Here is a 24,403-nt window from a genome sequence, read left to right as displayed (position 1 = left end):
AAACAGTAAAAGCCTTGCCAACAAAATCAAAGCCTATTAACAAAGAATGCATGATTGTATGGTTAAATGCCACTGGGATTAAATATCACGGTTATATAATTAAGGTCCTAAGTTGTACCTAGTGTAAAATACATTTATGAAAAGAAATGTCAAATATTAAAATTCCAATTAAAAAGACACATTTTTACTAAATGTATGCTGTTTGCATTAAAGGGGTCATATGATGTTGCTAAAAAGAACATTTTTATAAAGAATATCTCTTTGGATTTGAGACTTTAGTCTTTGCAACTTTACAGATCTTCTTTATGCACCAAGAGCTTGTAACACTCCAAAAAGAAAGGAAAAATTTAAATCGCATCATATGACCCCTTTAAATTATGCGAGTAGTTATTTAGGGGATGATTCGGCAAGTCTTTTTTTATGATTATTACGTCACCACGCTGTTGACGCTATCCAGTGAAAGTGTACGGGAGGGGAGGGGCGTCTTGCATGGGCACGCGCAGACAGCAGAGAGCAGCTGCAGCGGCCAGACGAGCTCGCGCGCGCGTCCCACTGCATGTTCACCAAATACACCTCGATCACCCTTACAGAGCTCCTGCATTAACCGCTGCTTAAACATGGTCGACCGCGAGCAGCTGGTTCAGAAAGCCAGACTGGCCGAGCAGGCTGAGAGGTATGACGATATGGCTGCTGCCATGAAATCGGTAAGTGCAACTTTTGCTTTATTATTATGCACACGCACAAATGCATGTATGATTTAGCTATTCGGATAGTTAACATCACGTTATTGGTTTCATAATTGCGTGCGAAATTCTAGTGATATAAAAGAATGCATGGGTCTTGTCGCATTGCCACTGGACATTCCGCTCATTTTCGCGATCGAATCTTTTTAAAGATCAGCCAGCTCTCATATCGAATCGATTAGAGTGCTCGTTCTTCGTTTTAAAGGCCCATATAAGTTGATCCGTATCGACTGACAGGTGCACAGTCCTGCTAAATGATGACGAAGCTTATTTCGGAATATTATGTGTCACTGTCCGTCATTCATAAACTGGAGTAAAATGTAGCGTTGAATGTGAATCCAGGTTTCTCGTGGTGAACTGGAAACTGGCAGCGGATCTTTGGGCGGTGCCTTTCCGAGATCCGTACGAACTGGACAACATAACCACAAAATGACACTTCATTATTGCACATGCACGTAATTATAAGAGTTTGCATTAAAAATCCACTGACATTAATGATGTAGCCTACGCGTCTATGACAACTCAGAGCCGACTTCTCCGGTGCGGGAATCTGAAATAGTGCCATAATAAAGCGGCTTGTGATTTATAAGCATTATTAGGGATAATAACGCTGGTTAATAATGCAACAACAAAAAAACAAAAAATCAACGCTGTTCTCTGTGTCTTCTAGAACGTGGCAACCCGAACCAGTTACGCCAGGTTCACACATAACTCCTATGCGGTGCAGAAGCAACGCGCAACGCGCAGCGCTGACAGCTGCGTCCATCCACTCGCGTCCAAATCAAAGCGATCGCATGTGGTTTTACGCGGCTTTGCAGTTTCGCTCCCACCAGGCTTGTCGCAACGCGTGCCAAGGTGCAGTGCCCGTAATGCACCATTTCATCTGATCCATCAGCCTCCATCCAATAGGGTCCAATCACCAACCCGTCTCTCTCTCTCTCTCTCTCTCTATCAAGGGCGTAGGTTTGCATTGAAAGTTGATAGGGCCATAATGCAAGGAGGCAGTAGTTTGCATCAGATTTTTAAAACCAGTGTTTTAAAAATCAGATTTCAGTGTTATCTTCTGACTCCTGTCATGGAAGTTATGCATGTCTCCTTTATCTGACACACCCATTTCATGTGTTGGAGTCTCTACATCGTTTGTGATATGTTCTGTAAACCACACTTAAAGTAAAATAATCAAATTAAAACGTTTAAGAAATGTGAAAACATCTGCCCTGGTAGGTTTTCTTTAAGTTGACTTAATATATGGAGAACTAGGAGTGACACTGACACTTACAAGAAAATGAAGAAATCAGTTAGTAATTCAATCATAAAATGGAAATAAATAGATTTTTAAATGGGCAATAGACTTAAAATTAAAATAATTGGATCTGCATTTTAAATTTTATCATATAAAATAAAATATATTAAATTTTTTAGCATCACTCCTAGTCCGCATAAATGTAATGTGTGAAAAACCAGACCAAACTGCAACATTTATGTAGGTTTTAAAAGAACAACCTGTACATTAGTATGTGATAAAAACATTAAAAACTAACTAGAGCAAGTAATCTGACAGAGGGACTAAATATGCCATTTTCATACTTCTAAAAAGTTATGAAACAGCATATGAGAGTAATTTCATAACATTTAAGTCATAGGCTGTCTACAGGAATTAAAAAATATATGGCTATTGGTTTGTCAAGTTTTGATTTGGGCTAATGAACTCCTTGCAACCATTTAAATAAAAAGGAAAGTGCATTTCCATACTCACTAAGTCTGGATGCTGTCCATTACTGAAAAATGCTCCGTCATAATCTAATTGACATCTGCTTTGGGTAGATTAGTTACTGAGGGGAAATGTTAAGGTGTATTGCACAGTGCCTCTGATACACCGGTCTGCCATTAGTGCGGTTCATATAATGGTTTCTACTAAACAATTTTCATTCGGAGACAATGAGCTTGACAAATTGGTTCCACTCCTGTGTATTTCAAATATTATACAATGATTAGCTCCCCCAGATCTCCATCATCTTTCTAAACTGTTTGCTTTTATGTGGGCTATACTAATAAATAATTCTGACCGGCCATTAATGGCATTTACCAACCCACGTCTGGATTCATGTTGGCTCTCAAGAGTCACTTTCTTCTGCCCAAATGCAAATCTGAAATATTTATAAGATAAGGTCCATACTTGATCTCACATGTATGGAGGGCTGCACGATTATGACAAAAATCATAAGTGTTGATTATTCCCCTGAAATTGTAATTGTGATTATTAAATGTGATTAAAAGTGATTATCAAATGTCAACTATACACTGGATTGGTTTCTTCTTTAAATAAAAAAAAAAAAAGTAAAAATTTGCATGGTATTATAATGTTATACTAACATTATAATACCCATTATAATATACTAACAGACTTTTTTTCTCAGAATTGAGAGATATAAACTCACAATTGAGAGAAATAAAGTTAAAAAAGAAATAAAGACTTCTTTCTCTCAATTACGAGTTTATATTACACAACTATGACTTTTTAACTTGCAATTGCAAAATGTAAACTCGCAATTGCAAAAAAAAAAAAAAATAATAATTTTTTTCTTTTTTATTCAGTGGCGGAAATGGGCTTTTATATCTCGCAATTCTGACTTTTTTCTCAGAATTGTGAGTTTATATCTTTCAATTCTGACTTATAACATGCAATTGCAACTTTATCATGCAATTCTGACTTTATAACTCACAATTGCAAGTTCATATCTCGTATTTCTGAGAAAAAAAAAAAGTCAGAACTGTGAGATAAAAAGTTGCAATTACCTTTTTATTTATTTATTCAGTGGCAGAAACGAGCTTCCATACAGTACACATGAGCAGAAGTGACTGACTTAAACTTTTTGCATTTGGTGTCATCCAGTGTGTGCTTATGCATGCAGAGGAATTCATGCAACTTACTCGACATCGTCTCTTTTTGAGACACACTGGAGGACGGATGTATTGATTTACTCCTCAGCTGACCGGAAAGCTCAGCTAGCTGGAAGGTCCCTCAGCAGCTCAGGGGTGTGTGCTCAGTCATGTCTTTTCTCACTATGGGAGGAAACTCTCATCACTGCAGCGATGCTCACTGCCTGTTGGCAGCCTAGGCCCATAAAGGCCTGGAATAAAAAGTCAGATACCTCGCTAATGATGAGACTGAGATGTAATGAAAAATACACAATAATTTGTAATGCAAATTATTATTTAATTACTTCCACTGCTGATGGCTACTAGCTCTCAGACTATAGTGTTCTGAACTTCTGACTCTTACAAACTGTTCACTTATATGTCAGGTGTGTTTTAATTTAGACTTCTAATCATGCATTGAGTTTTTTTTTTTTTTTTTCGTTTGTTGCTGTTTTACACTCAAGTTGTTTAATTATAGTACATTTGTTCTGACTTGTTGTGCCCAATCTGTCACAGTTAAGGCTTTGAACCCTTGGATTAACCATAGCTTAGACCAATTACATTTATTCAGCACAATTTTCTGCTTTCATAAATCATTGTAGTTGAGAGAGAAAGTGTGTGGTACAAAGTGACTTTAAATCGTAATCAAAACTGATATGAAAAATGCTAATAAAGCAAATTCAGCTTGCATTCCTTTACAAAATATTTAGTCATGTAAGTAAAGCTCCTACTTAAGCACAAATCATGCAAAATATTTATGTATGCATGCATGGATGCATGCTGCTCCTGTTAATGCACATGCATATTTTACAAAAAAATTGTCAGCCAAACCCCTTAGATGTAAAATTCTTAATTGTGGGCAACCCCTGAGATTTTAAGTTAATATTTCAATAATTTAACTACCGTAATTATTTGCATGTTCACGGTTCTCTGTTTGTAATAATTACTATGTTACTATGTTTTAATTAATTGTACAAATAAATACAGAAAATATATATTACTGTTGTAAATTACTGTTGTACTGTTAAATAAAAAATTTATATTTGATAATTACAATAAAGATATTATATTAGTTATAATAATGTTTAAGAGTGAAGCACGCAGCACATCAGACTAGTTATTTAATTAAATTGCAGCCTTTGATTTGATAATCACACTAAGCTTTATCATGATTACCACTCAGCCCCATTTATTTATTTTAATTTTACATTGGATATATAATTATTAGATTTTTATGAACTCACAAACCCCCTTTGGAAATCCCTGTTCTTCAGTAACCAAAACAGACTGTCTTTTCCAACTGTAAACAGGACTTTTATTCATACAGCGGTGTTGCGATTGGCTCATGTAACTGTAATGCAGGACTACAGCAGTCATATTGAGGGGTCCCATTTCTCCCATTTAAATATTTACAAGTGGACCGTTACGGACCAGAATGGAGTTAGTTTGAAAAACAGGGATTTGCATAAAAAAAGGAAAGTCATTTTAGAGGCGTTGTATTTTTAAACGATTGTGACATTTTTGTGCTTATGCTCTGAATTATCCATCATGCATGCGCAGCGATGAACCCACATCCACCTCCATCCACTGTCTTTCATCAGCATTACCATGGCTTTAAGACAGTAACTCATGTTTTTTTCATAACAATATGGTCATAAAGTTTTTATGCATTTTATTTTTAGAAGCCTGCAGCAGCTTTTTACATTGGATATATAATTATTAGATTTTTATGAACTCACAAACCCCCTTTGGAAATCCCTGTTCTTCAGTAACCAAAACAGACTGTCTTTTCCAACTGTAAACAGGACTTTTATTCATACAGCGGTGTTGCGATTGGCTCAGGTAACTGTAATGCAGGACTACAGCAGTCATATTGAGGGGTCCCATTTCTCCCATTTAAATATTTACAAGTGGACCGTTACGGACCAGAATGGAGTTAGTTTGAAAAACAGGGATTTGCATAAAAAAGGAAAGTCATTTTAGAGGCGTTGTATTTTTAAACGATTGTGACATTTTTGTGCTTATGCTCTGAATTATCCATCATGCATGCGCAGCGTTGAACCCACATCCACCTCCATCCACTGTCTTTCATCAGCATTACCATGGCTTTAAGACAGTAACTCATGTTTTTTTCATAACAATATGGTCATAAAGTTTTTATGCATTTTATTTTTAGAAGCCTGCAGCAGCTGCAAAAACATTTTTTGAAAAAAACATCTGCAATCACTTGATGGTTATATAACAATGAGCTACTTTAAGCAAGAATCCCCTTCTTCCACCCTTATAACATCCTCCACTCCTTAACTCATCCATCCATTCTTCTTCCTGCTCTACTCTCACCATAGAAATACTTCAGTCTATGGGTACTTCATTTCTGTGCATTTTTACAGCTACCTTTGATTTGAAGCAATAGTCATAATTATAGCCATGATTTCATCAAACTGAAGTATTGCAGGATGCAGTGCACTGCACTTTTATGTTCTCAGAATTAATTGCTGACATAAAATCAATTATTGAAACGTATTTCTTACACAAAAATACCAGTATGCCTATTAGCTACAAAGAAAATAGCACATTAATAGCACCTGAAAGAGACTTAGACGGGCTTGGCAATGGGTCGACTTGGCATTTTCGCTTACCTATATGAATTAGAATAATTCATAATGATTATTTCAACACAGCCTCAAATTCAATTCCTAACTTAACACCCAAAACTTGTTTTGTACAATACAACAATCAAAATCAAAGCTTTGTTTCTACTCCCTGTTCACTAAATAGAAACTGATTTGAGATGTGCTAGCATATTTGACTTTAACTTGTAGGGTTTTTCAGCTCAAAAGGGAAATATTTATGACTAATTATAACTGGTTATGATTAAAAATATATATTTAGATTATATCTTCGAATTAACTGTAGTGCTACGGGTTATTTTATATGCTATTTGTGCAGCAGCAGCATGTCTTAAATACTCACGGCACCGTATCGCCATATGCATTGGCAGTAGCAAGTTCCTGTACTTGCTTGCAGCAGCAGCAATAATCTACAACTACAGCAATAACCAACAGCAGCAGCAATTCAGCAGCAGCAGCGTAGCAGATCTATTCCGCCAAGACCAAATACATTAACATTGTCATATTCATCACCATGTTAAATTTTCCGAGAGTTGTCATGATTGAAATAGTTTTCAGAGAATCTACTAAATGTTAACATGAAGTTTAAAATGTGCAGATGAATTATGAGCTGCTTTAAAAGACTGTCGGGTTGTAGAAGGGAATAAAGAGCCTCTTTGTGCTCATGATAACACCATAGCACTAGTCAGGCTTACAATAGTGCCTTGTCAGTCAAATGCTAGAATAGGTTGTGTACGATTTATATATCCTAGGCCGCACACCAACAAAGTACTATGAAATTGACATTTAAAAAAAGTAGTTTGAGATTTGCCTTCCAGTAAAACCATTACACTTATCATGAATCATACAGCATTGTGTGTTACTGACTCGTGTAAGATATTGACTCGTGTTTGAAACCTGTGTGATTATTTTTTTATTTTTTTTTTTCTTACTTCCTGCCTCATCTCATGTCCTTCTGTCTTTCTTCACCCTTTTGTGTTTGTCGTGATCTACAGCTAGGGCTAAAAGTCGACAAACATTCGCTGCTGCAATAGCTGGCGGCTTTATTGGAGTCTTATGATGCAACCCAAACTGCAAGTGCCCTGAGATTACAGAGACTACAAAGGGCTCACAGACAGAATTAGCACTTTATGAGAGCTGTATCATTGCACTGTTGTGCAATACTGCTCAATGCATCTGTATCTAATTAGGCCAAATAATCAAGTGCTTTACCATGCTTATGCTAGAATAGGTTGTGTACGATTTATATATCCTAGGCCGCACACCAACAAAGTACTATGAAATTGACATTTAAAAAAAGTAGTTTGAGATTTGCCTTCCAGTAAAACCATTACACTTATCATGAATCATACAGCATTGTGTGTTACTGACTCGTGTAAGATACTGACTCATGTTTGAAACCTGTGTCATTTATTTATTTTTCTGCAGAACACAAAAAGTGTAATTTAGTATAATGTCCAAGTTGCTTTTTTCCATACAACCACAGTGACTAGTAATTGTGGTTGTCCACTGCAAAAAAGAACAACAACAAGAGGAAAGGACAGGACAGGAGGGAGAAATGAAAAGGTTAATGGGCTACACCAGGAAGAAAAGACATAAGTGCAGCCCGTCTTCATTCATCAAACCCCGACTCTACACATCCAACCACTGATGAACATATGTGCAAACTTTACAGAAATTTGCTTATTTCTGTGCTTATGTTATCAGATGACCTTTATGTAGTAGTACTGCACATACTATTGACAAGTAAGAAAATATGATAATTTGATTTATTTGTATTTCAACCATATACAATGTTTTGTTTTTCTAGACCCAAATTATCATGATAAATTATTAGGCTACCAGACATAAGTGATGAAACAAAATTTGATTGATACCATTATAATCAACACTCTCTACACTGGAAGTGCCATTTGAATTGTTTTGCATTACAGTGTGCCTTATATATTCATATTTCTGACATGCAGCACAGTTACTGCACCCACTATATTCCCTATTTGTCTGAAATAAAGTTCTTTTATTTACAAATATCATGAACTGATTGATGTTACTTAATCATTACTTCAAAGTGAAGTTGTGACGTATCTTCTCTCTTGCCTACTTAATTAAACAACCTTTTGGTTTTAAATCACATATGTTTTACTATTTTAAAATAGACAATTCGAAGTCAGTTTTTATACCAATATATTGAAAAAGTAGGTAACTTAACAAATAAAGAAATTAATCCATTTTACTATGCCTGAAGTCAAGCATCAAGCTTACAGCTGATTGGTCCTCATGTTGGTCACTTCCAGTGTAGATATGTTGCAAGTTCACTATCACTGTGAACAACGCTACAAAAAACAAAGAACGTGCTAGGACAAAGAACGACAACTACTGGCTCTTCTCCAATATACCTAAACTCACTAGTTCAGACTAATGCGCCCTCTAGAAACTTGCGTTCTGCAAGTGAACGATGCCTCGTGGTGCCATCCCAAAGAGGCACAAAATCACTCTCACGCCAGCTGGTGGAACGACTTGCCTATCTCAATTCGAGCAGCCATTTTCAAAAAACGTCAAAAGACACATCTTTTTCAGGGGTGCTCCTATTGATCGGCTACCGATTTCTATCGGCCGATAATGGCTTTGGGAAGTCTGATCAGCGGTCTCTATAAGGGCTGATCTCATAAACCGATCTCAAGATAACAACACGCCTGCCGTGAGAGGTTTATGACATGCAGCGGCACCGTCTCAGTTTCTGTCCAGCGCGGGTAAAATAATTATAATGCTGAAGGTGAGGTACAATTCATATTACTTTATTAAATAACTTGTAATTTGAAAACTTTCTGTGAGACGTAATTTCACAAACAGCGGGAGTGAATCTCTCTTTCACCACATCGCATCTGCACTAGAAGCGAGCTACACAGTTGACACAGGTATTGTCACTTGCACGATCGAGGCAGTGTCACATCGTCACTAAAGTTTATAATTTGCATTTCTTTTTAAGTCTTGCCAGTGTTTAAACCATTCAGCACTCGCACGCTCTCCTCGAGCTCACGAAATCAGGCTTGTGCTGTGTGTAAGCTATTATGCAACAATTGCCCCATTGTAGAAACAAAAATGCACTGCATGATCAAACATTTAGGTGAGATAATTACATATTTTTGAAAAAAATCCCCCCACAAGAGTCACTTAAGAGGGGAATTCCCCCCATTTTCAAAAAATGAAATTCAGGCCCTGAACGAATGTCTGTAAAAACCCTGATTGGAGCTTCACTATAAATAATTCTACATGTTAAAAAGAAGGCTTCAAAAAGATCGGTATCGGTGATCGTATCGGCAGATACTGCTTCCTGTGATCGACGATTGGTGATCGGCTCTAAAAATCCTGATCGGAGCACTCTTTTTCGTCAGCACCTGACCAATCAATAATAGCACTTACCTATTCTATTAGTTTTTTCTAATTTATTTTTAAAAAAAACTTGCTATGTGTACTGTGCTAGACTAACTGAGACTTGTCACAGCACTTGTATACTGCTGCTCTCTTGGTTGCTTTTTGTATTCCTCATTTGTAAGTCGCTTTGTATAAAAGCGTCTGCTAAATGATTAAACGTAAATGTAAATCCACTCACAAGCTCGCACATGCATCACATACACACATCTACACCTCAATCCCCAAACACACACACACACACACACACGCGCAATCTCACACATACACGCACGCAAGAAGCATGGACATCGTTGCTGTTGCCACGGCAGCAGCAGAGATAGTCGACTGCGTCCAAACAAAGACGACTGCCTTGTTTCTATGAAGACTGAAGATTGCTCTTTACTTCTGGATGGGAGGTTATGTGTGGAAGAGGTTAAAGGCAGTTTGCAAATGGTAACATAAGACAACTACTTTACGCAACCTAAACTATGTCTGCAATACCAGTAAATGTGTTACACAATGAGTCAGCGACTGACTTCTTCAATCTCAGGGTGTTTAAATGGCTGTTGTGCTTGAGATGAAGGAAGGAGGTTGTGGAATAATTTATCCATAATTCTGTAAATTGTTCCGAGTCTGATGCAGGAAACCGATTGTGTGTCTGTTTGTTTATGAGCGAGGTCATATTTAAGAAAACGGAATTCTAAACGTGGATTTAAACATTTGTGTCGCTTATATGATGGATGTAGGAATCAGAGAATGTAATTATAGTTAGGGTTGGGTATTGAGAACCGGTTTCATTTTAGAACCAGTTCCAAATTTCCAAGAACCGTGGATTCGATAAAACAAGTGCATTTCGATTCCGCTTATCGATACCTGTGTGCTGATTTTTGTTCATGGTATTCAGCTGCAACAGAAAGTTTTGCAAGAAAGACAGAATAAATATGTTTGGTATTAAATGTTTGTTTTTTATATCTTATTGGAATCGAAACTGGGAATCATTAAGAATCAGAATCACTCAAATTCAATTGATACTCAACCTATGGTTCTTTTAGTTCTTTTATAGTTCTTTTAAGAAGACCCCAATTGTTAATTAAAATGAATCAATTGTGGCATTTACTACAAAACTTTTTCAAATGTGTTGCTTTTTAGAATGATGTCCATTTTAAAATGCAGTTTTGTCTGCATTGAACCGCTAACTCAGGGTTTCCCAGACAGAGGTTTGTGAGGGAACAGAGAGTTGATGAAAACCTAATAATTAAATTAAATCATAAAAATATTTTAATTTTAAAATTATTTAAATTTTTACAATCAAAATAAAAATCTTACTAAAAAAAGATTAAATCTTTCATGAGTTTACCTGCATGTCATGTGTTCATTAACCCTCTGGTGTTGTTCACATGGAGGTCAAACATGACAATGTATTTTTTTTTCAAAGAAATGAATGTATTATATTATAGTTGAAAGTTTTTTTTATTAATATTTTGTATTTTTAGGGGATTTTGAGGTCCTAAATAATATTTATGGAATAGTTATTATCCTTTTTTTTACCTGTTCACCACTTTTTGAGCATAGACCTGAAAATGAAATTTCCAACTTAAACTGTCATAAATCTTGAATGCTTTAGAGCACTTAAGTTGGAGGCTTAAGTTTGGTCTATTTTTAAAGAAGACACTTGACAGATTATTACTAAAGTGAAAAAAGTTAAAGAGTTAAACTAAAAAAAGTTATAGAAGTATATTATTATGAAACACAAAAGGACTATTTTAAAATTTTATATAAATTGGTATCTCAAAAAAATTAGCTTTCATTACGGTTTTGTTTGGGTGCCAAAAGTTTTGACTAGATGGAATTCACTTCCCATTCATTTCCAATGCAGTCATTCTTGACTGTGAACAGTACAAGTGTGACTACTTTTTTTCAGGACCATTTAACCTTTTCGAATCATGTCCATGATTTGTGTGTCTGTGTGTGTGTGTGTGTTGACATAGCAAGTGCCAAAACTGTCAAGTTTTGTACCATTCCGATAAAGTAAATTCTAAAAAAAAAAAAAAAAAAGTAAAATGTTTCAGTCAAAAATGTCCGAACAGCACCAGAGGGTTAGCCAACATCAGAGAACCGTGAGCATGTGTTGTTAAATTATTTAAATAATAACTTAATCCCTGGGTATTTCAAGTAAATATTTTAGGTCAAATTAAATGGGTTTTGGAATAATAGCAACATCAAACCTGCTTTGTTGACGAGTGCTCGTGTTATCATCAGCCATTCTCTGTATTAAATTTGAGCATGATGCATCGGCATGCTATGTGGTTGTGCGCGCATTTTGGTTGACGATGATGCAGAGAGCGAATGATACAGCAAAAAATGCAGTAAATCATGGAGCTTCTCCAAAAGATGCAGGAAATTGCATCTGAAAGGTAGTAGAAGAGAGAGATCTGTAGGCACCAGCTCATCCGGCCACTGCCAGGTTGTAAAATCAAAGCATCTCTGCGACGATGTGCTGCGATGCTTTCATTCGGCCAAATTTTTGTAAGCAATGTGTAGGCTCACTTTTTACTATGTCACTGTAAACAACACACAGTAATTCAGGTTGCAATGTGTTTCTAAACAAAAGCAAGTGGATCTTTCATTTTGAAACGCTGCCTGTCTTCTATGAATAGATTTACTACACCACTTCCAGCCTACACTAGGACATGTGGTACATGTGCTGGTGAAAACTAACAATGAAGATGCCATGTCCATAAATAGGCATTTGGCAAATCACCACATTGAAGCTTACTTGAACGGTTCACTCAAATGACTCACAAAAGGACACTGTGAACTACCATTCACAACACATCTATGCCTTTTATTCTGTACTTAAATGACATGTCCTTAAACTGTTCATTTATTCAAATTTAATGGACATAAGATAAGGCTGAAGTTAACACACAGATTAGTGTATAAAGACAATCATCCCCCTTTTCGGTTTTCATTAGTGCCCCATGCAAATGAAGAAGTATTATGAGTGACCCTACTGCTGCATAAACAGCTCTGCCACTAAATGAAGCTGTAAATGTCGAGTTAGTGTGCTTTTTTGGTTTGCAAGCAATTCTTTAAGCAGACATCATCAAAATGCATACTGCAGTACGGCAGGTTTTCCTTCATTACTTTTCATGAAGTACAAGAGGATAGAGAAAACAAGATAATTTCATTTAAAAAAAAGACTACACTGCACCACAATTTAATGCCAATGAAAACTATCATTTTAAACTGGAGTGTATTGGACAAATTAGAGAATGGTAATTCTAAAGATATTAAAAACTAAAAAAAAAAGCTTTGACATGTGGCTAGTGATACCAAGGTCATGGGTTCGAGTCCCAGGGAATCTATGAACTGATAAAAATGTATCCCTTAAATGCAATATAAGTGGCTTTGGATAAAAGTGTCTGCCTATGTACACTACCAGTCAAAAGTTTGGAATAATTAAGATTTAATTATTTTTTCTGCTCACCAAGGCTGCATTTATTTGATCAATTACGATTTTAAATATATATTTTTTTCTATTTTAATATTTTTGAAAATGTGAATTATTCTTGTGAGGGCAAACTATCCATCAGAAATCATTCTAGTATTCTGATTTGGTGCTCAGTCATCATTAATTATTATTTGTGCTCAAATATTAACATTGGTTATCAATGTTGAAAATGTTTTTGCTGCTTAATATTTTTGTGAAAACAGTGTTACATTCTTTGATGAATGAAAGTTCAAAAGTTCAGCTTTTATTTGAAATAGAAATCTTTTGTAACATTACAAATGTCTTTACTATCACTTTTGATCAATTTAATGCATTGTTGCTGAATAAAGGCATGGCTTTAGTTTAATTAATTAATTAATTAATTAATTTCTTTTAAATCTTACTTACCCCAAACTCGTTTTTTTTAACATTGATAACAATCAGAAATGTTTCTTGAGCAGCAAATCAGCATATCAGAATGATTTCTGAAGATCATGTGACACTGAAGACTGGAGCAATGATGCTTAAAAATTCAGCTTTGATTATGCAATTTTGCAATTTTGCAATTTATTGACACAGCTATAAGTTAAATTTTAAAATATATTCAAATAGTAATAATATTTCACAATATTACTGTTTTATTTGCATTTTTTTATCAAATAAATGCAGCCTAGACTTTTTTTCAAAAACATAATTATTCCAAACTTTTGACAGGTAGTGTAAACAGATAATTTTATTCATAAAGAGCATCATTAGAATGGGGACCATGTCATTGGGAATGTTGGTCGTTTTAACTGTGAAACCTGTTCAAATGTTAAAGAATGATTAATAGGGCTGGGCAAAAAAAAATATATATTGATTTCTCGATTTTTGTTAATTTCTCAATTTTACAAAACGTATTGATTCTTAAATCCCAAGAATAGATTAGTCTAGCCCAGTGGTTCTCAATTCCAGTCCTCGCGTACCACCGCTTTGCACATTTTGTATGTATCTCTTTAGACGTTTGTTTTATTCGACCGTAAGTGCCCTGCGAAGTGGACATCACCGGATATTCCACCATGATTCCAGTTCAAAGGGAGCGTAGTTCCATTCAAAGGGCATTAAAGTGAGCGAGATGTGAATTTAAATTGTATATATTTACAGAGGTATATCATGTCACACTTCTCTAGTAAGTTTCGTCTGTGACGCTGCAGGCTGTTGCATAGGGCAAATCCGTGAATGAATGTTTGAAGTGAAGTAAACGCTCAAGGAGTAGGGAGCACTGAGAACACTGTGTAGGGACCCTGTCAATCGGAACACAGTTTATGCATGGAGCTCTCTTCTAACAAGCTGGTTATCTGAATCAGCTGTGTTAAAGGGGTCATGAACTGAGAAATCAAAATTCATATAAATTGTGACATATAAAAGCTCATTGTACTATAATAACATCCTGTAAGTTTCAGAACTCAAAACTTTCTTGTTAGTCTAAAAACTGCTTATATTGATGCCAATCTGCCAAAACGACAAGTTGTTGAATGTGCCGCTTTATGACGTAATAGTGTGGCTAAACCCCGCCTCCGCAGAAGATCATCAACGCCTGCTTCTACATCACTGCTTGTTTAGCTCCGCCCACCGATTCACGCATGTAGTGTAAATAATGAGAGAGGCAAACGCAGGGCTACACAGAAACCAAATGATAAAGATGCTCCGAAGACAACAAGACGCTGTTCAGTGCCAAGCTGTGGACAAACACAGTCTTTGCATCGCCTTCTTTCTGATCCCAACATTAAGAAAGAGTGGATGAACTTTATTTTTAATGAAGTTCCAGACTGCGTAAGTAAGAACTCGGTCCTTTGTTGACTTCATTTTACCGCGGATTCTTTTACAAAGAAAGAACAATTCAACACAGGATTTTCAGAAAGATTGAAACTAAAAGACGATGCTGTGCTGAATATATTGGATCCAACAGTAATGTCGCACCACATAGTGTGAGTAACTTTTTATTACGTGATCACTATTGTTATTACAGATTGTTTGAAATGTACCGAGTATTGATGCGTTTTTAACCTAAATCACAGCAGCTTCCATCTATGGAAAAACTGCTAAACTGTTAGTTAATCACAGCAGTGGGCATTTACTTCCGAGTCTACAATCCGCCACACCTATTCAAACAGAGCGTTCAGATGAGGGGGTCAAAACAGGACAGAAAATAGCCCATTACTTCTAAATTATGATGTTTTTGATGTAAAAATGTTGATAACATTATAAGTAGACCTCAGAGAACAGTACAAAATAATAAAAAAGGCAGTTCATGACCCCTTTAAATAAGAGAGACATGCAAAATATGCAGAGCGGTGGTACGTGAGGACTGGAATTGAGAACCACTGGTCACTGGCCTGTTTTCAGTTAAAGGATTAGTTCACTTTCAGAATAAAAATTTCCTGAAAATTTAATTACACCCACGTCATCCAAGATGTTCATGTCTTTCCTTCTTCAGTCACAAAGAAATTAAGGTTTTTGAGGAAAACATCCCAGGATTTTTCTCCATATAATGGACTTCAATGGGGACAAACGGGTTGAAGGTCCAAATTGCAGTTTCAGTGCAGCTTCAAAGGGCTTGACACGATGCCAGCCGAGGAATAAGGGTCTTATGTAGAGAAACGACATAAGTTAGTTTCTTAAAATAAAAATGTATAGTTTTTAACCACAAATGCTTGTCTTGCACTAGATGGACTTCACGCATTACGTAATCACGTTGGAAAGGTCACGTGTAACGGAGGCGGAAGCACCGACCCAGTGTTTACAAAGTGAACGTGCAAAGAAAGTCAAACGCCCTTTACAAAAAAAGGTAAAACAATGATGTCGGACAATTTTGAAGTTGGAGGAGAAAATGAGATGTTTTTCGCCCAACCCTACCTTTCTGAACCGGAGTACACAGACGAAGAGCTAACCGCGCGTGACCTTTCCAACGTGATTACATAATGCGTGAAGTCGAGCTAGTGCAAGACGTGCATATGTGGTTAAAAATTATATACATTTTTTTTTTTTTAGAAAATGGCTGATCGTTTTGCTATATAAGACCCTTACTCCTCGGCTGGGATCGTGTTGAACCCTTCGAAGCTGCACTGAAACTGCAATTTGGACCTTCAACCCGTTGGCCACCATTGAAGTCCATTATATCCCGGAATGTTTTCTTCAAAAACCTTAATTTCTTCGTAGACAGAAAGACATGAACATCTTGGATGACATAGGGGTAAACTATCAGTGAATTTTTATTCTGGAAGTGAACTAATCCTTTAATGAACGAATTAAAAGAACCAAAGACTTAAACTACTTCAGTCTGTGTGCATTTAATTTATTTAATACACGAGTTTCGCAATTTGAGTTGAATTACTGAAATAAATGAACTTTTCCATGACATTCTAATTTATTGAGATGCACCTGTATACTAGCGTGCCTCCCATCCAGTAAATCACAATAAGCTTTGTGCTTTGTTACTGAAATTAACAAAGATTTCAAATTCTGCCCATTTTATTACAATATTCAAACACTAAATACCATTTTGGTGCTGTTTAATTTGGAGTGACAGATCGCTGTCCAGTTTGCAGCTAGAAATAAACATGAATGAACATCTGAAGGTATGTTAAAAGAAAGAGTACAACTTACCAAAATCCGTTTCCTGTCTCATGTAATCACTCAATCGGTGTTTCAACCGCAAAAAGACGTCAATATAACAGCTTGTAAACAATGTCATGTAACGTCACATTTACCTCAGAAAAAAACATATTCGGTGACCATACGCTCGTTAGTCAGATAGAAAAATTAACTGTAGAGTGGACCATTTTGCTAAATATATGCACCATATAACATATTCATTATAATTTTTACTGTTCTTCAATGTTTAATTTATGTTTGAATAAATCTATCAATTTTTTATGACAGCCACCATTTAAATGTTTATATTTCAAAAAAGGAATTGGAGTATATATAATTATGTATAATAATGTATTATGAAACTTTCTTTTATAAAAACTTAATTGAGTGTAATTTAAGCGTTTGTATACAAATCAGTTAATTTTAACCTCCAATATTATAGAAATTGAGTACAAACTGACTGCTGTATATTTTACAGCATTAGTTGAGATTTTTTTTTCCTTGAGAAAATTTGGCATGTTACTGTACCTGATATAGATCCAAAATAACTGATATTGAATCAGATCGAATGGAATCAGAAATCGAATCGCAAGCTTGTGAATCAGACTTGAATCAAATCGTGAAATTTGTGCCAAAACCCAGCCCTATTAAGTAACCTCTCCACCTCCTCCCTGTCTCTTAGGTAACAGAGCTGAACGAGGCCCTTTCCAACGAGGAGAGGAACCTGCTCTCTGTGGCCTACAAGAACGTGGTGGGCGCGCGCCGTTCCGCCTGGCGCGTCATCTCCAGCATCGAGCAGAAGACCTCCGTCGACGGCAACGAGAAGAAAATCGAGATGGTCCGCGCTTACCGTGAGAAAATCGAGAAGGAGCTGGAGACCGTGTGCCAAGACGTGCTCAACCTCCTCGACAACTTCCTGATCAAGAACTGCAGCGACACCCAGCACGAGAGCAAAGTCTTCTACCTGAAGATGACGGGCGACTACTACCGTTACCTGGCGGAGGTGGCCACAGGCGAAAAGAAAGCCACGGTGGTGGAGTCTTCTGAGAAGTCTTACAGTGAGGCCCATGAGATCAGCAAAGAGCACATGCAGCCTACGCACCCCATCCGCCTGGGCCTGGCGCTCAATTACTCAGTCTTCTACTACGAGATCCAGAACGCACCCGAACAGGCCTGCCATCTGGCCAAGACGGCTTTCGACGACGCTATCGCCGAACTGGACACCCTGAACGAGGACTCCTACAAAGACTCCACGCTCATCATGCAGCTCCTGCGAGATAACTTGACGCTCTGGACGAGCGATCAACAAGATGACGAGGGAGGCGAAGGCAACAATTAAACATTGAAGAAAAGAGAAGATCTTTGAGACCCTTTTCCTCTCAGCCGTAACATAAAACACGCGTGCTCACACAACAAAGAAAAACAAAACAAGTATAAGTTACATGAAAAAATTCACAAAAGGGGGCATGATGGAACTGTGTCAGCCATGTTTGCTGATTGCAAAGCAGCGCAGTTTTCTTTATTATCCACAAAATTACAATTGAGAGAAATATGCTAGTTATAAAGAACGGTATGTCTAAAAAAAAAATTAAGTAGCAGCTTAAAAAGAATAAATTAAACCTCTCTTTCTGGGACGTTTACTTGACACTTTGAGGAAGAAGCTTGTCAGTACATCAGTCGTTTCTAAATGGCTGAAGGGTTACGCTAAACCCACTGGTATAGGTACTGTTATTGTAGTGAAATGCGAAGTGGAGCTGCTTATATTCATTTACATTGTGAATAAAGAGTACTTTAAAGCGACAAGGGTGGGCTTAACTGACAAAAAAAATATTTACGTGAAAACTTGAATGTTCTCGCCTCGCAGGTATTTGCAAACAGGCTGCACTGGACGTAAACGGTCGTGTTTTTGTCTGATATACATTCATAGGGATTCTGAATGGCACCCACTAATGTTTACGTCGTTTACGTCGAACTGGTTATCTGTGCCATTGATGATACACATCGTTAGTATGCATCTCACCTTGGAACTACACAAAACTACTGTATTACAGTAATGTTGATTAGGTTTTCAAAAATAACAGTTATGACTTCCCTAGTACATGTATTGCCTTTTCAATCCAAAGCTAAAACCGTTTTCTAATCGTTATTGTTATCATTATTATTATGGACACCGTTTAAAAAAATCATCAAGCCTGACCCACATTGTACAAGAAAAATTAGATTTGATTTTAAAGCACAGAAGAGTAGTTCTAAACATTATCGATAAAAAAACAAAACAAAAATGACGGTACAGGCGAGAAATACAATTTTACAAAAAGAAAGAAAAAACTAAAATGTCCAATGCTTAGCAGAAAAGCAATGCCTAATCACTTGGTTTGATACACTCAATTAATATTACTGGTACCATAGACTATTTTTTGTTATTCAATTAATTTATTTTGAGTTTTTGACAGTGCACTGGCATAAAATTGCTTTGGTTCTTGTTTTTATTCTCATGAAAATGCACTTGCCTATTATACTGTTTCTCAGTGTAGGACGATTACAGCTCCAATATTCTTGATAATACAATATTGTGCATGCTGGTGATGTATTTATATACCATAGCTCGACTTTATTAACTTTAAAAACTGTAGATGTTATGTATTCATATGAACAGGAAATGACAAGAATTTAATCTGATTATTTTCTATTTATTACTTTCTATTGGATTGTTTCAATCTGTTATGATTTTTTTCCTTATATATTTTTTCCTTGCTGAAGTATGCTATACCAAAACAGTGTGTGTTTACCATGAATTAATCTGTTATGGATGTTGCTCTAGTGACATGCGATTCTTGTATTTGGTTTTTAATAAACAAAAAGGAAGTGAAAAGACACACAAAAAAAGAGAAAACACCACTTCTGGTGTTTTTTGTCACAGTAAATTATGATTATATTGTGAAACGATTAATGTTGTTCTTAAAATTCCTTTTCTGTGCTTTCTTCGGTCAAATTCTACTGTGAGATATTGCTGTAATATCAGTGTTTGTTTTTTTCCTCCTCAGAATCTGTTTCTGTTGGAACATTACCTATTCTTATGATTTCTGTTTTCTTTCTTTTTCCTCGTCTAATGGTATCTTAAATGTAAATCAAGTAGCGGTTGCACAAAAGAAACATAATGATAATAATAATGATAATTAAAAAAATAAAACATGACTGTGCTCTTCTAACCACCATTTCAGTGCTGTCTTGTACGTGACTGAGTCATTTCCTGTTGACCTCATCAGAGAAAACATGATGTACTATTATTAATAAGTGCAAGTCCAATGGCACTAGTAGTCAGATAATAGTGAACAACATTGTTTGAGCTCATGTTTCCCCTCCCATTCGGTGCCATCCCGTGCCATCTCCTAGATGACTGAAGGCTGTCTCTGCTAATGCTTTGCTTAATGCTAGCATCTGCCACACAGTTAGAGCCAACAGATCTGCTTTATTTTAAAGTTAATTCGGGTGAAGCTGGTATTCTTTAAAGGGATAGTTTACCCCAAAATACAAATTCTGTCATGATTACTCAACATCAAGTTCTTCCAAACCTGTATGAATTTCTTTCATCTGCTGAACACAAAAGATGATATGTTGAAGAATGTGGGTAACCGTACAGTTTCTGGTCCCCACTGACTTCCATAGTATTTTTTTCATACTATGGAAACTTTAGAAATTTTCCACCCCTTTGCAACCATAAATGTTAATATTCATTAAGCGTGCTAATGAAAGCTATGACTCTATAAAAGAGAGCATTTAAACGATGCAATTTTCAACTAAAAACTGACTTTTTATGCGTTTTGGTCGTTCATTTACATGACAATGGCATTTTGGAGGCCTGAAAATGCAAACTATTGAAAACGGGTTTCAAATTGCATATTTTGTGGAGACAATACCATTAGCAACTCTGTGGAAATTATAAAAATGTGAATAAGTGAAAACAGTGACGCGCATGCGTATTTCGTGTTCAGTCTATAGGCATGTGCTAGTTTCTTTACAAAGTGACACTGCCAACTACTGGCCTGGCATGCAAAATACAGTGTTTTTAGCCGTTTTTGAGGACTTGTATGAATGCGGATCATGTTGTCATCTGTATGCAAAACTTTTCAAAAATGCAAAGGAAAAACCTTTCCGTTTTGTACATTAATATGGATGGTACACCAGTTCGAATATGCTAATGATACACTAATTAAACGCATTCTTTTTAAAACTTTGACGTTTACTCAATGCTTTTGGGAGAATGTCACTGAATGGCAAAAATTATTAGTACTTACATAAATACATAACAGCTTGATACTGCAAAAAATTACCAATATTTCATAGGCAAATACTAATAAAATGGTGCCCTTGTGCTCCAGGATAGCTGTGTATACCAAGTATAAGCCACAAACTCCAGTCCAAAGTCAAGTAGGCAATCTGCCTGAGTAAGACGAAGTCAGTAGGGCAGACAAAGGCACGTACAGCACAAGCAAATATTGATTCAGTGAGGGGTTTATGAGTTTGTGTGAACATTATACCATCAGGCAAAGAGAATGGGAGATCAATGATGACAAACAAAAGACGCAAGGCCAGCGAGTCTGGCAAAGCCTGTCAGTAGCAAGAGGATGCCTGATCACTTTTGTCCAAACCCCATTACTAATCATAATATGATCTGGAAGACCAATCTTTTTGCATAGACCTTGCACTTACGAAACAATTCCTTGCACACTTTATTCAATGTAATTAGTGATTGAAGAATAAAATAAATAGTAAAAAGTTGCAGCTAATGATCAGCTACTACTGAGTGTCCCTGCTTACGCTTGAAAACAGACTTCATTTTCTTTATGCAATTATTTGTTTATTTTCTTTTGATTTTGTGAGATTCACCCATTAGTTTCTAACAGGAAGGTATATGGATAAACACTATTTCAATCCATGATAATTTTTGTCTAAATTACTAATCATCTTTTTTCGTATGTTACAGAAGTACTAGGGTAATAGTAGTTCAAATCCAAACACATTGACGATAACGATAGTGTAAAACACTATGAGTAAATCACCTTTGAATACAACCGATTTATTCAAAAACAATGATTCGTTCAAAAACGATGACCGAGTCATTGAATCATTCAACCGATTCACTTCACTCTAATTAACCATTATTCGTATTTAAAAACTTTAACACATCAATACTGTCATTCTCCTAGAGGCATATAATGTCTAGCCTAATTTATCTATAAGTAGGTCAGGGAAACTACCTTAAAATCTTGTACAATAAATATTTACATTAAAGCATAAATTTACATTTTTTGGACTTCCTTTATCCCACATACGCCAATGAATCCCACCTGACGAACTCTAATAAAACTTACCATCGATTTCAGAGTGCTGTATCCCCAAAGAACACATTCAAACCGACCTCAGGGGACAGGGAATTAATTAACATTTACAGAGGAACTACGCCATTTTTTGTGTAGTGCAATTGTTTTTGCTGCACTAACCATAGTTTAACCATGGTATTTGTAGTAAAACTATGGTTACACACATGGTAATCAATACGCCAAAAAACATGGTACTGCACTTTTACTATAATAAAACCATGGTTATTTTTTGTAAGGGAAAGCTGCTATGTTAAAAAAAAATATCATTGTTATTATACACAGAAGAATCCATTGCAGAGGGATTCACAATCTCATGGCCAATGGTTTCTCTTCTGTCTCTTGAACAAGTAAAATCTCAGTTTGTCCTACTGTAGGTGAATAAAATACCTTGACTAATGCGTGAAAGCATTAAATTCTTTTAACCATTGTTTAAAAACCAAGAAAATCCTAAGCATGTGCTGCAGAATTCCCAAAATGCAACTTTGCATTCATTCTCCTATTTCTGATTAGGTTTGTGATGTGGACTAATTATTAGATAAACCGCAGAACTTCGGACAAATCCTGAAACATGTTCTGAAGTCAAGCTTAAAGTCATGTATTTGCCAGCTTACACTACAGAACCATCTTGTACAATGTTGAAATTGGTTCCTTATTGCATAGTTTCCATAAAGCATCCCTCAAATGTGCATGTGCTGAAATATTGCCAGTTGTTAATCCATAAGAGTTAGAGTTTAATCAGATCTAGCACTCTTTTCTTTTTATGTTCTCCTTTGGCCAATTCACAGTGCTCTCTCTGTATTTAATATAATAGATAAATTGCACCCCAATTTGCTTTTATAACATTTTGGCAGTCGTATCAGTATTATTGAAGTGAGAGTTAGTGAGACGGAGTCTTGGGAGAGCTGGCCTACTTTAACGTTTCAGCTGACAGTGTGCATGTGCACGCATCTGTGGTTCCTCCAATCAAACCCTCGGCTCATATCACTACACAGTGAAGACTGGACTGTTCTCTGGCTCGGAAAAGGACAGCTGGTAAAATAAGGAATGGATGGATGCAAAGATGAAAGAGGCAATAGATGGGAAAAAGATCAAGCTTTGCAGAAGAACAGTGCAGTGAAACCTACAGAGCAAATAATGGCTTTGGTTTTGGTTTCTTGGACACTTCACCCATCTGGAGTTAGTTGGACAATCAATTTCCTTCAATCTCAAGCCATTGGTTTATGTCAATGTTGCTATGTCAGGCCACTTAAACTAGGAATATTTTTAAATTGCCAGAGTGTTTACACAAGGAAGAGGACACAGTTGTTTATGCATATAAAGCTGGAATATGAGCATTTTAACATCAACTTAAAGGTGTCATATGATGCGATTTCAAGTTTTCCTTTCTCTTTGGAGTGTTACAAGCTGATTGTGCATAGATAAGATCCCTGAAGTTGCAAAGACTAAAGTCTCAAAACCAAAGAGATATTCTTTATCAAAGTTAAGACTTTAGACCACGCCCCCCACATATCTACCTCACTATGTGGAAATATTTGCATCGGAAGGCGGGACTTTGTAGAAAACGAAGCGTTTGAAAGAGGGGGGGCATAGTGGACCTACAATAATGTACAGTATTTGAAAAATAATGTGTTTTTTGAACATTAAAGCATGTCAACATATTCTGTTACACCAAATACACAAAATAATGATCTTTAAAAAAGCATCATATGACCCCTTTAAATTCATCTAGACTATACATCCTAAAATTCATCAAGATGCACACACTGTACATTTTTGTGCATTCATATTTGTACTGTACCTATCCAAACGGGGAAAACTTCATTGCTTTTATAAAGCATCATCATTTTAATACACAAAATGAACATGAAATGCATGACAGTCGGTAAATCTAAAATTACATAATGATCACAGCGCTTTCACGACTACAATATGAAATGCATTATGCATGAAACATTTAAAACAATGTCTATTACTTATTAAAGGGGTTTCTACCAGATTCCATCTCATCGCTGCTATTTTAAGGCACCTCTTACAGTTACAGTCAATAACCATATTGATTTTATGTTTAAATTCATGAAAGATATGATAAAATAGTTTCTGTTGTGTGAGAGAGATGACTTAGCATTTCACTTCTGTCATAAGCAAGTCCAGTCAGAATGTGCATGTTTATCTGATTTTGAAGGGACATTCTTG

The 24,403-nt window shown here is 36.2% G+C and overlaps 1 protein-coding gene across 1 annotated transcript; it reads left to right on the top strand.

The window, feature by feature from the left end:
* Positions 1–505: 505 nt before the first annotated feature.
* LOC107734357 (14-3-3 protein gamma-1-like) lies at positions 506–20,101 on the top strand. Its single transcript, XM_016546291.1, has 2 exons — positions 506–704; positions 17,512–20,101. Exons 1-2 carry the CDS (start codon positions 618–620, stop codon positions 18,166–18,168), a joined length of 744 nt encoding a protein of 247 aa, XP_016401777.1. The 5' UTR covers positions 506–617; the 3' UTR covers positions 18,169–20,101.
* Positions 20,102–24,403: the final 4,302 nt, after the last annotated feature.

The sequence above is a fragment of the Sinocyclocheilus rhinocerous genome, unplaced genomic scaffold (assembly GCF_001515625.1).
Source record: "Sinocyclocheilus rhinocerous isolate Xijiao unplaced genomic scaffold, SAMN03320098_v1.1 scaffold370, whole genome shotgun sequence".
Taxonomy (NCBI): Eukaryota; Metazoa; Chordata; class Actinopteri; order Cypriniformes; family Cyprinidae; genus Sinocyclocheilus; species Sinocyclocheilus rhinocerous.
The sequence above is the reverse complement of the archived record's forward strand: the minus strand, read 5'-3'. Positions and strand labels throughout refer to the sequence as shown.